The sequence below is a fragment of the Varroa jacobsoni genome, unplaced genomic scaffold (assembly GCF_002532875.2).
Source record: "Varroa jacobsoni isolate VJ856 unplaced genomic scaffold, vjacob_1.0 scaffold_201, whole genome shotgun sequence".
In the NCBI taxonomy this organism is placed as follows: Eukaryota; Metazoa; Arthropoda; class Arachnida; order Mesostigmata; family Varroidae; genus Varroa; species Varroa jacobsoni.
In genome coordinates, this window is record NW_019213103.1 from 24,142 (window position 1) to 37,960 (window position 13,819).

The following is a 13,819-nucleotide window of genomic DNA, read 5'->3' on the forward strand; positions in this document are numbered from 1 at the left end:
TTAATAATTATTAACTATTTATTTACAATATATCAACCGTCTACGCACACATATGTTCGCTTATTAATATATAGTTAATACGCCGATCGTCTACGCTGTCATGACGAATTTGATTTGATTTCGTTGAACTGAAGATTAAGAGGTTTGTCATACCCCAAAAGGTGTTCGTACGCGTCAGCATCCTGAAAAGAAGCAATGCGAACTTATAATAGCGGTAACGCCCCTATATCTTCGCCTCTCATGTTTTAGGAATAAAAATGCGGCTAAAACAATGTGTAACGATCCTTCTATGGTTATTTACAAAAGCATATCAAGAATGAATTCTACACAAGAATGAAGTTGGGTTTCATGAAGATGAGTACACGAAGATTACGCAGTATACCTACTTGGTAATCTTCAAAGAAAAATGTATACCTTATCTGTAAATTGTATCAAAATGCACGAAGTATAGGAAAGTCAAATACGTGTTAACTATTATTCCATAAAAATTTTCATAAAAATAGTAATAAATAATGTAACTTGTAGCATTCTACGGGCATTCAGTGTCTAATGTGTATAGCGTAGAACAGCTAAGTGATAACGATTTAAATTATTCGCCTTATAGTATTACATGTTATTGAGAACAATACCGATTATTTAATAATATAATATCACCATGGCATATTGTAAATATGACATGAACCAGATATAGCCAGGAATTTCTACGCTAGACGAGAGATATAGGCTTCTTTGATTGTTAGATTAAATGGATAGCCAATGCGGCTGACGATCCTGATTGGAGAAGACTGAAAACAGAATAACGAACATAGAAACAGTTCGACAGAGTGCTCCTTGAAGTTCAATACATGTGCCATTGATGCTTGCTAAATGAGATTCTAGCCAGATTTAGGTTTTATATAGGAACATATCCGACTATGTATCAGTGGGTTACTTGCTCAAGGCTACGTAAGTCTCGAATACGACGTATTTACATGCAACGCATCTTACTGCATTTTAACTTTGGAACTAGATCTCAAACACGTGTTGATTCAATTTCGCAAAACAATATCCATGTGAAACAGATCCGGTTAAATAGTGCAGCCATGGAGATGTTAACTGTCCATAAGACTATGCAACGACTGTATCAAGATTGGAAAGATCTACTTATAAGTGATACATGTTTCTTCAATACACTGAATTATGGTTAGCGTACTTCGCAACAATAGGTTCTTCTAAGATTCTAATTCTTGTAAGAGTTTATCTGAAATTTCGGTATTTTCGCAATAGAGAAAACGCAATAACGTGCTATATGCTTGTTTCGCGAAATGATACGGTAACGCACTAGCATATTGAAGCGAAGTTAAGTATGACCCAGCTTGTTAAACCATGCCCGCACCTTAAGACTACCAGCGTAACTTCGGAGGTAACAGACCGAATTACCTACGACCAGCCTATCGTTGAATTTAAATCTGCTTTAATTCTCACAAAAGTTCAGCTTAAGGCGTCTAGCATCCAAACGATGATATGGTAGTAAAGGCAACCGAAAGAAAGCTCACGTTCGAAAATGTATTGGTAGCGGCTCGCATTTTCCTTTCGGCGGACATGTTTGCACCAAAGGTTGAAGAGACAAATCGTGCACTTATCGAGCACTCAGTTACGCCGACTGCTGGTTGATACCTACCAGCGGTAACTCTCATATCTGCGGCAAACGAAATCCATGAGTTTGCTAAGCGGGTCTACAGGTGGACCTGTCAGTCCACAGCCAAGACATCTAAAGAATATCTATCGGGTAAAAGAAAAAGCACGCCAAGGCAGTGTTGTTTGCGCTCACAAATGTGGCTCTGATCCTTAGACGACGATTGTTTGATTAGGCTATTCTCACGGATAAGATAGTTTTACAGCACCAAAAAATTTTCAAATTATTTCTTACTTATTCCAATCGTTTTTCACACCTGCATCGGACGAAGAGCGCGACTGATCAGAATTTCTTTCTTGTCAACTTCTTTAAATATATAAGCTCGGCACAGCAGTATGCATATCCTATGCGTAGTCGTGACAACACATACTGCTAAAACATTAAGATCTCACCTAATTTCAATTTTCCGACGTTTCTACGATATATTGCTCACTTTCGAATACGAAGCCGCTTGTTAACGAATTGAAACGGTGTATCACCCTTTTTCCGCATGGGTAGCAGTTTACGGCTCGGAGAACGAACGTGTGAGCGCGACCCGCGCCGTTCGTGCTAAACGCAGGTAATCGCCATTAATGGCTGGAAGCGACGCTTTTTGTCGCGCATAGTACATAGATATTGCTGTAAATTGTTTATGAGGAGTTGCAGTGACGATACCAGAAACTCTTTTATGCAATGCCTCACCAGCTAGATGGCTCTTTGGGATTACCGTTTTCTTTAGGTATTGCCAAAAGTAAGGCAAAAAAAAAGCGGCTCTCCTGGGACACAGCAATCGCTTAGATGAATACTAAATAACGCTGTCCAGCAAGGGGTGATAGGAAAAACCTGCCGAAGACGCTCGTTACGTATTGGATTGTGCTATGGAAGCTTATACTAGATTTCCCTTGCCGCACCTCAAATTCTCAATCGAATCGCTTATAGATATTTGGTAAACTTTTCAATAATTGATTTCATTTTCTGTCAGGTGAGGGCGCACGTAGCAGTCGACAATATTGAGACGTGGGATAATTAGAAACACTTCTACATAATAATCATTTCTACATAAGTCTTGTTTGCAAGAGCTTCTTATTATAGAAAACAGAAGTTGCTGGGACGGTCGTGAACGGTGGCGCGTTCGGCTGAAGCATATTCACCTGGGAACTATCTCATAACTACCCTATCTCAAAACGTCTTAATTGCTACGTTCCTGTAAAAATTCGCATCCGATTTCACAATGATAGTTCTAACACGGAAAGCTGCTGAGCTAGCAAGTAGAATAAATTAAACATTCCCGCAAATGCTAAACTTCGCATCATCAATAGCGATGTTATAGACAATCAATAAAAGGCACGGATATGCCAGTTACCGTCAATGAAGAAAAGGTGAAAATGGTCAAGAGATCACATTACCTTAAGATACAGCTCGAGCAAACTATGAGAGAAACGGATCAGGTGCGACACGCCAAGCAAAGAAAGATTTTAGCTGAATTGGTTAAGATAACACTAAACGTATACGGTCTAAAAGATCAAAGCACAAGCTTCTAATCATAGTGGTAGAGTCGATGGTACTCTTCGAGGCTCAGCATAGATAATGTCAGACTGATCCGTAGCTCTTACTGAAACTACTTTTAGGAAGACTCAGTGTACCCTTTTTTTGAAAGCCTCTTAAGCGTACAGGATAATTAGCATTTAAGTCACATTGGTGTCTGTCGGTTCCAATCCATGAGACCCCAAAAACAGCTGAGATGCATCTAAGACCAGAATCAGATCGCTCCGCCTGAAAAATATCAATGTATGCATCACAGCCAGAACGATATTAGGCGCTCCGGGTTTGCAGGTCAGGAGCTTCATTCCGAATATCCAGGTTTGGGTGGCGAAATCGAAAATATATTTCAGTCGTCTTCACGCAGTTCTTGACAGCTTACGGGAATTTTTAAGACTACTTTCACCGAATCGAGTAATTTTCCCCAGATAATAGCGTTTATTTCAACAAGGAAGTTGCAAAAGATAGCGCTATGCATATGTTAGCTTCCTGTACTGCACTGAAATCGAACCCGAGCTACATACAGAAATACTGTTTAAAAAAACGAAACTTTAGATTTCCTCCTTTGGTTATGGATCGACGAGGTCCCCTAAGCAACTTACTCAATGATACATACCACTCCCTCCAATCAGCACGTATTACTAACGCAAATTTGTGGTCATTGGGGGCAATTGAGAAATAAGGCGTAGCGGTTAGGTGGAAATACGTGCAACAATCAGGCTGAATCCACTCTTGATCTACATAACATCTACCTGATGTTGTGATGCCAATCGTAGGTGAAGATACTATAACAAACGCTCTTAAAAACATTCCTACCGTTAAATTGTATTTCCGGGTCGAACCAATTATGGGAATATAAAGTCTTAAAAAAAAGTTGGTGCAGAAACTTGAAGTAGCCCGTGAATATACGACAGGTTCACCGATGTTTAAGTTTTTGTGCACACGTTCATTGTCTTTATCAAATATTTCTCGTGGATTGCGAATCGAATAACGCGTTTTACGGTAAAGAATTTTAATATGAAATTTTCAGCTTTTTAAGGAGCCGTCTGTATGAACCACAGAAGTTTCAGATTTGATATCTGGCGGCAAGGAAGTGTGCCATCCAAAACTCTTTCATGAAACTGGAAGGGCACAAATCAATCCTAAGAAAGAGGATGCTGACCGTGCTGAAAACCCTTAAGGGCCAACGATTCAACCTATAGGACGCATCAAAAGAACCACTTATCTCCAGAAAACTGAAGTCGGTGCGACTTGTTGAAAACATCAATCTCGGGCTTTGAGATCTCGGTATTTCATTAATCGGGCACTACCGCCAAGCGTACAGATGCGTTACCTCCTGCTGCCACAAAAGGAAGAGCAGGTATTGTTCACCGTTCAAAAGACAGAAAAATATAGATATCAGCTGACTGGCGGAACGAAATCCCAAAATCATATTACGGTAACTAACACTCGGACGGAAACCATTATGATGCCAGAAATATGAAACAAACAACAAAAAAGTTAAAATCAAAAGATGTTAGACATTAAAACTTTGCAATGTTTTGTAATGCGTCTCAATACTAAACTAAAAAATCGGAGCCTTTTTGTCTGTTTCCTAACGACGTACAGTTCATACCATAGAATTTTGCTAAGTTAAAAAATAAAAGTCTTTATTTAAAGCAGATTAAAGCCTTAATTGACGCTACAAATCAGGACGCCCGTCAAGCGGTAGCAAACGTCCATGCGCACAAATAAGATAAAAGCATGATAATTTGTTTACTAAGGCAGAAAACTTTCTACGAAATTGAGGTAGTAAAAATCAAATAATATTAGGCCAAATCGATTTAAGTTTCACTGCAAATTTGACATTCATTTCATTGGTAGAAGAATGGGATGGGAGGTGTTTACTTCGTAATCTGAAAATTTTCTTAAATTCTACTGCACTTTTCAAAAAAACTGGAAGAGATGTCTTGTGAGAAATATCAGAATCGATATGTTTGCATCATGACCTGACTTTCCATTTTTGATCGGTCAGAAAAACAGTCATGTTCGCCAAGGAATGAACAAGAAAGCAATTGGTAGAATTAACTGAAAAGCGTCGTTTTTAACGGAGGCTCAGTTTTGGAGGCGATGAAAATAGAACTTATCCTAGAATATAGAACAAAGGGTGCTCGTCAAAATTGAACCGATCATCGTGCTCTGAAACTTCCATATTTAAAACATTTTTCTGTATTATCCCAATGGAGACGGTCTTTTTGGTATTGGGAGCGGTATTTTAGTCAAATAAGCTTCGTTTGACAGCTTTTGAAGAGCTTTTTAACCTGTTAAGTTCGTACTACAATAGTTTACAAATGAAATAGTATTGAATTAATGCATAGTTAATGATTATTTTTTTAACGACTTTTGCTTTTTGTCTCATTCGTTGTCGGTTGAGTATTATATATCGTTAAAGATCTTCTTTTGTTCCATATTTGTCATCGTTTCGCTTGGATTATAAATTTCTATCTTGCTTAAGAGCTCCAAAGATAAGCATGTGCACTAGCAAACAACAGCATTTTAGATCGATATTTTTACTCGTCTTTAATTGATGATGAAAAGCTGCCTGGATAAGTGGAAGCGTATCACCAGGATTCTAAGACTGAGATTACTACTTAAAAATGACTGGGTGAAATCAGCAATCACATCTTCAACCTAAAAACCGCATTTTACTCGCCTTTTTGGATTCGTCGAAAATCGCTTCGATTCGATTTTAAATAAAGATAAGTACCCACTGAACTGGGAAATAGGTTAGCTGGTATGACCGCTTGCAAGAATTTTTATTTCTTTTTATAGAATAACTAAAAATTAATTTACAAAGCTAAAATGCACCATTTGTTCCATCAAACAGAAGCCGTTTTTCAAAAATTAACCTTTGTGTGGCGACATTGATAATTAATGGTTAACAATAAATAAAACGAAAACTAATAGTAATCATAGGTACATTATACATACTGTTACCTGAACAACTAACATCATCTTGCACCAAAAAGGTATGAATCATGAGACACAGTTATATTTCAAAAATAGGAAAGGCAATAGATGTTTTCAGTTGTCTTGGGTCATCCACATCAGCATTTTTCGCCCTAGGGGTGTTTGTTTTGCATTTTACTATTTCTGTCTATATTAAAATAGCAAAGAAATAACCTTCAATTTTTCTATTTTTTGCCTTACCAAGATTTGTACCCAATTTGCCGGCTATCAATGGAAAGATCATAAATAATGATATGTAATAAAGGGCAACTACAAATTTCAACAAAAGCCAGATCAAACACATAAAGAATACCAACAAAACACAATCAACGCAGCACTGGTATGAAAAATAATACCAATTATAATAATAAATAAATGTATATTGGTTAATTATATGGAACAAACATTCTGAGCAGCTTCCGCTATTTTGTAAAACATATTTTTGCAACCCAAATTACAGGTAAAACTTACCGACAAAGAATAATTATAAACTAGCCTTCAAATCGAAGAGAGAGCCTCACAATAGTTTATAATACTTGATCATCAGCAAACATGAAATTAGAAAAAAGGAGTCTATTAATAAAAACGAACATCGGTTATAAACCGCGGTCCCCGTGATATGTTTGCCCACTTAAGTTGGGGACACAAGGCGAGGTGATCTAATTTAGAATGAGGCCTGAACACACTTTATTTCGCGATGGAGGCCCGGCCTTTGATGTAACACTTCACAGCAGTACCGGACGTAGAACTCAGAGCACTTATTTTAGCTATGCACAAGCAACACTGACAACAGTAATGAAAATAATAATAATAATAACAGTAGCTTTATTTTATTTATTTATTTTTATAAGACAGTGATTTAGGGAACTTCGCACGGCTATCCTCAACCTTTAAATATAGCCTTTTAGAGAAGATTTACATACTTTTACGACTTAGCTGTACATAGTTGAGATTGCAATTGCAGTTAGCTCTAGATATTATGTAATAATCATATTGTCTGTTATTTGCATCAGCGCTAAAGTGCACGGAGGAAAAAAAGTACAACCTAGAAAAACACCTCATGCGTAGAATACCTAGTTTTTAAGAAAACCTTTGTCTGATACAAGAATGATTTCGTTTATAAAAGTAAGAAATAAACTATTACTGAAATGGTAAGTTGCTCGTGTGTGTCCTAATCTCGAAATATACGGTCTGAGCCTCGGATCTGTGGTAGATTCAGCAATACCAGCTTATTCGTCTGCCCACAACAATCAAAAGAACGTCAAATAAGTACACTGATAAAGAAGATGAATTTGAAAAAGACTATTGCAGAAAAGTTAAAACAAACTATGGCTATCGTACATTTACCTTTATAAGTAACATTTAGATATCAAGTAAAATTTACATCGAAAGTAGATGTTGAATAGAATGGCAATGCACTAGAAGACTAATTGGCTCCACGTTACACGAGAGAATATATTTTGTATCAATCATAGTTGAGATTGGTATATACATCACACCTACCGTGAACAGGTTGAAATCAATAAGTAGAGGCTTTCCTAAAGCCACAATGGAAGTTATCGGCCCGGGAACGCTAGGAACGTTAACGTCAGCGGCTGTGAATCGTAGTGTTTGACGGCGTAGCAACAACGAATAAGTATCAGCTTCGAAAATCCTAGATTGCGCACTAAATCGCAACTCTATTACGTATCTCTTTGTAACGTAATGTAGAAGAAGAGGCGTTCCCAGGATAAAGCCTAGGCAACCGGTGCCTAGGAATACACCTTGCTCAAAATAAAGACAAAATTTTAAAGTAAATTTAGGATGAATATCAACATAAACTTACTATTTTATATCAGACACCCGTATTCATCTAAGTTCTGGAAATAATGCACATAAGTAGTGATCGATAAGCGCCAGTTCTCAAAACAATAAGTGCGTTCATCAAAGATCATTCATACAAGACAATCGTGTTATACATAACGAACCTGCTGATATCGCCTAACGCCCGTTTTGCTCTTTAGTAATTCATACTCCTGTCCCAGCACAGGCATAAAACTTTGCAAAAAAAATTGTAATAATGTATAGTACGTATACACTTCAGTGGTTACGAGGCAACCAGGTCAAGGCTATCATAAGATAATATGTTATTATGTTTAATATTATATATATATATACTTTATTTATAATGCCAGAATATCATACCAGTTAAAACGGGCTGATTAAGCACGAGTTTCTCAAACATTAATGGCTGTAAAGCGAGTGCAATTACAGACGAAGTAAGCGAAAAGGCTTTTACTGACTTCACTTGAGTGTTCAATGAACCAGTATACACCGGTCTCAAGTCATTAAAACTATGTAGTTTTGGCTTTCCCGGGCGTGAATTAGTAGTTGCCGAATCGAGCCGTACCTGTGAAACAAAGTAAAGAAAAACACAAATAATAAGATTGATTACTATATTTTCAACGTCGATAGTAAGTACAAAAAAGGCAAGTAAACCTTTCATGCTGTTTTATATAAATTAGTCAAGCAAATTTCCGGTTTTGGTGAGTGAAGCGATAAGGACATAAGCTGTTCTCAATAATATATGATTGAAATTATCAATAGTACTTATCCTATTATCACAAGCATTATAACAGACTTTCTATATATAATTAAAAAAATCGCAAACGAGAAGAAATATATAATTTTGCCTGAACCAGTATATTCTCATTTTCTTTAAACGATATGACCCTTTTAAGTAATAAACCTGATTCAGCATAGGAAAGTACCGCAGGAAACATAGTACCGCAGTACCGCAATGACAACACAGCAATCATCGTATCGGACGTAAAATTCAAACCAGATATACTTACACTAGCATGATTGTCTTCATAACGCGTACGCCTACTAGAGTTACGAAAGCGTAGAATGGTCTAGTATAATCTACTTAATGGGTTTCACGCGTGTCACAGGCTTGATATCTAGCCAGTACAACAATCTGATTTTGTTTATGCCTTATAAAGTTTTAGAACGCATATTAAGTATAACATAGCAAATGTGAAGTGGAAGTATCATCATATATGGTATAAACCGTATATTAATGATTTGGAAAATAAATTTGAATGGAGCTGGCAAGAACAATGTCGTAGAGGAATACGGAAAAGGCCACGCTGCCTTCTAAGGAAGAGCCTATATTCTAAATCGAGTCACTCTCGAACAAAACGCAAGTTTTAAATTAGATTGAGTTATTACATCGGAGTGATATAGAAAAACAGCCAAATAAAAAAAGGCACTGTGAACCATAAAATTGTATAAAGTCACAATTTGTAAGTCCTAATATATTTGCATTGAGATTTTGCTCGGAAGTGAAAATCTCTGCCCTGGTACTGCAAATATGGATTGTCATATTGTCGGTATGAAACATACCAACTTAAGATTTTCTGTAAAAACCTGAGTTCTAATAAAATAAAATTAAAAAAAAAACGGTTTTTCTGTAAGTGTATGGCCTAGCAAAATTATTTTATTTTTCTAGATTAATACAAACAAATTATTTTATAATCATGGTTTGTACATGAGTGTCTCGAGTCGCATAGATAAAAGACCGCAAATGATTTGGTATAGATAATGATTTGGGATAGGAATCTGCTGATAGCTAATTTTCCCGATGTCAAGATTGCGTATAACATCTTATACGACAAAATGCTTCAAATTAGAAAACAGTTCGCCTACGCTCACTATATTAGACGAAGAAAGATATATTAGAATACATAATGAAGTTACGTGCGCACCATTCGAAGACTACTATTCCGAAGGTCGTAGACTAATTGATTACGAGCTCGTCGTCAAAGGCGTTGTCATAAACTGTAAAAATAACGAACTCCGGGTTACACGAGGTGCTAATGAGGTCGGCAGAAAAGCTCTTTCCGTTTTTATTTATTGCTTCCCTTTTCTAATATGCCGTCTTTTAATGGTTTACACATTTAATGGTTACACACCACTAGGCGAGGCTGATTTATCGAGACAATTAATGCCGATTAACTCACCGCAACGGCTTTCGGCTTTTTACTCCCCGTCAACATCGGATTTGCATTTAAGATGGAAGTGACAGAAAAGTAGGTGGTGCCTATCTGATCATCTGGTCAGGACTACATTGCTAATCCCGTATATCACCAGACACGCTATTCTTCGACACCTGCAAACAAGATCTTGCAGCACCTGTCTTTGTATTAGCTGCCAGAAGTCAAGCTTGTCTAATCAAATGGGTTCTTATGTCTGGTAGGGATCTAGCCAGCCTACCCTCATCTAGTCAGTAATTTTCTAATGATCTCTCTTGCTAAGTCGCATCTTACTACGGTTCTAGTCTTCTTTTGAGTCGCATTTACTTATAACTGAAAAAGCTTTTCATCCTCTCACTCATCGCTTTTGTGTGTGCGTAGCCCGCATATATTCACTTTATTTGTTCAAGTGCTTTGCATGTGTTTAACATACGCAGAGCATCGTCTGCTAGGCCTTCTACATAGCGTATGCATGTCTGATGGTGTTGTGTCGATTCAGTATGAGTTATCTCGGAAATCACCATGTCATATGAGAAACCGTGTCGCAAAGTACATCAATTCACCCGCGGTTGATCAAACCATGTCTGAGCGTTTGCCATATTGCCCCTGATGGTGACACTTCAAAACTATTTAAATGCTCCGTCGTTTTGGCAAATATTCGACGTGACCGCTGCAATGTTTCCTCTAAACAGCTCATCGATATGAGCTGTTTGATACGTTTTACTCGTCCAGTCTGATACGTCTTGTAGGTTTTTTCTGTGAAAATCAATTTCGAATTTTTCGCGAGCCCTATAATGACTAACAACGGCAAAGGATAAGCAGTAAATTTCACATTATCCCGGTAGATGATGATTGATGGTAGATACGCGTGACAGTCAAAAATGATGCTTCAAACATATGGAAGAGATTCTATGAAAATATTTTTTCCCCAGATGTACTTTTGAAAACAATGCGTATAGAAAGATCCAGATTTTGATATATATATATATATATACATTTTTACTGTCATTAGCAAATCCAACGAATATTGAAATTGCATAGCTTATAAAATAATGCTTTTTAATGTGTTAGTGGCCTTGTGCTTTACGTTTTATACACTTGCAGCACTCAAGCAGCTTTTGGACGTTCACAGTTTGCTAGAAGACTGGAGTATTGATCGGCCAAATTTCCTCTGTTGCAACAGTCGGTCGCTCCATCAAGCTTCTGACTTAACCCTGGCAACGCTACAATGATCTTTGCCGTATTGCTCGGCTCAGCGTTTCAGTAGGAGTGTGCAAGTTTGGGTATAAACCTTTGATGTCTGCTAATTGACTATGTGCGTGTGTACACTAATAAACAGTCGCAGATTCTTTTAGTGTGCAGACACACAATTCCATCTATGCACCTGACTATATTTTTCACACAGTTATGAGTATACAGCAATTATTGTGCTTAATTTAGATCCCACAGAATTAGATATTTTTACCTGATTCTATATGTAGGTCACCAATTATAACCACATAAGCAACTGTAGGAAAGCACCGGCTGCTAAGTAACGAGTTACATACGCAATAAGAACGACAGAATTACCCAGGCACCTAGCAGAATTCTACGGGATAATTAGCTTCAAATACACAATTAGTAGATCTGACATATAACTCATATGCAATTTTCGGTAATAAGTAGATTATTACATTACACAGATCCTAAATTCGGTATATAATGTAGTGAGTGATTAACAATGTCTTCGTTATTGCTAATCAGGGGGCTACGTTGGGTACGACGGCGGCCAAGAGATATTGGCCATACGCCTTATTGCAAATTATCAGAAAAATGAACAACAGTGCAATCGCCAAAAAATGTAAAAAAATGACAAAGTATCGCAATGTATTAGAGCAAACTAAATCATCGAAGCGTCTTGGAAATTGTAATGAGTGAATATCTGGTATCTAGTAATTATTTAATAACGCTAATTTTGTGCTCCCAAATCTATCACAAATGTGTCGCACTGTGTAATAAATTGCTATATAACTACTGCTAGAGGAACCGACTTGGCCTGTTTATAATTTAGATAAAAAAGAGGCCATAAAATAAAGTGGTTCTACGTGGGATGAATTTTATGAGTCTACAAAGGTACTTCTATCGTATAATTAAAACGATAATATTCTCAGCCTGTCCACAGTGCAGTACATTTCTCGTCTTCGGTTGGAAAAAAACAAAGCTACTAGCATTGTTTTTTTTCGAACTAGGGGTGTAACGGTTGAATTAGAGCGAAAGCGGTCTCTAAAAACTAATGATAGATGAAATATTTTGAGCATAGACGGCGACGCATGATATTATGGATGGAGTTCCTCTCGTCTCGCTGCGACACTGATGCCGTTATAAATGCAATTTATTCACTCGACATTTCGTTTTTATATAGCGGTGTCCATGGAACTGCTTAAATCTTACCTGGTACAGGAGTCACCAAAGTCGCTTGATGTTAATTTCGGGTGAGTTTAGATCGTCTTGACATCAGTAATATGTTATAGGGGAAATTCTGGCCTACTTGAGTATAATTCTTAAAGTTAAAAAGAAAATTCGATATAATAAATGTGAAACTCTGCTAAGGATATTGAGAGAACCACGTGGCTGAATTCTTTTTGCTATCTTTCCAGATTTCAATGCTGCACTAGGCACTCCACCATAGGATGCAACTATTTGAAAATTCAACGAAGTTGGAGTTTTGCTGCGAACTTTACACATTTTGGTATCAATTAAATCAGGGAATTCGATCATATGGTGAAACTATTTAACAATTTAAATTCAAGCAGCGAACACGCGTCGCTTAGTTACCCTCCTGTTCGCCGAAGTTAAGGATCTAAAAAGTGCAATGCAAACAAAACATCCGTTTGTTAATGCTATAGAATAAACGGACGACGTCGTCATGCGCCCAAGAAGCCGCTTTGACCTACGGTTTACATTTCAACTTAAGGCAGAAAGGCAGCATTAACTGATTGATTGTGCAGTGATCGTTGATCAACATACTATCTGATTGATTGCCAATGTATCATTACTTTTTGCCTTCTCATAAACATTTTATATCAGTTTCTTTTTCACATCTAAACATGACTTCAATAATACAACGTTTTCTCGTAGGACTGTGATTTCAGATGTGGTATAAAATGCTTCTCTTAGGTTTCAAATTAAGTTCTAACAATTTTCTTGAATTGGGTTTTGTTTCCAACCTTTTCATTTGCTGTTGGCCAACATTATATATTACAAAGTCAGTTCATAACCCTTTGTCGGAACGGCGACTTTTTAATTTGAACTTGAGCTCTAACAGAGATGCATATTGGAAAAGACGCTTTGTATATTTCATGAAATAAGTTCACATTGAACATGTGTCAACATAAAGAATAACGAATTTGAGTACAGCCTAAAACCCAGTTTCTTTAATGAGAGATAAAGATTTTTTCCGAGAATATACGAATGGAAGTATTTTTATGTGTAATTGGTGTCGCCATTGGTCAAGTCACTGACTTTCTTGCACTAATCACCATTAAAAACCGGAGACCTATGTCTCCGGTTTTTAGTAGTGATTTTACTATCTAATAAATATGATGACCCAAAGGAGGGATGCAGAAAGTTACCGAAATCTTAA

The 13,819-nt window shown here is 37.1% G+C and overlaps 1 protein-coding gene and 1 long non-coding RNA gene across 3 annotated transcripts; one reads left to right on the forward strand and one right to left on the reverse strand.

The window, feature by feature from the left end:
- Positions 1-4: 4 nt before the first annotated feature.
- Positions 5-10,347, reverse strand: LOC111273604 (transmembrane protein 70 homolog, mitochondrial). 2 transcript variants are annotated; one of them, XM_022855336.2, is made up of 5 exons: positions 10,186-10,347; positions 9,931-10,003; positions 8,366-8,570; positions 7,685-7,944; positions 5-182 (listed from the first exon to the last, which is right to left on the reverse strand). In XM_022855336.2, exons 2-5 carry the CDS (start codon positions 9,931-9,933, stop codon positions 99-101), a joined length of 552 nt encoding a protein of 183 aa, XP_022711071.1. In that variant the 5' UTR covers positions 9,934-10,003; positions 10,186-10,347; the 3' UTR covers positions 5-98. The 2 variants fall into 2 exon arrangements, with proteins under 2 accessions (XP_022711071.1, XP_022711070.1); XM_022855335.2 differs by lacking the exon at positions 9,931-10,003.
- A 12-nt stretch (positions 10,348-10,359) lies between these two features.
- Positions 10,360-13,807, forward strand: LOC111273605 (uncharacterized). Its single transcript, XR_002687953.1, has 3 exons — positions 10,360-10,942; positions 11,302-12,668; positions 12,834-13,807. It is a non-coding gene; the product is annotated as an uncharacterized LOC111273605 (long non-coding RNA).
- Positions 13,808-13,819: the final 12 nt, after the last annotated feature.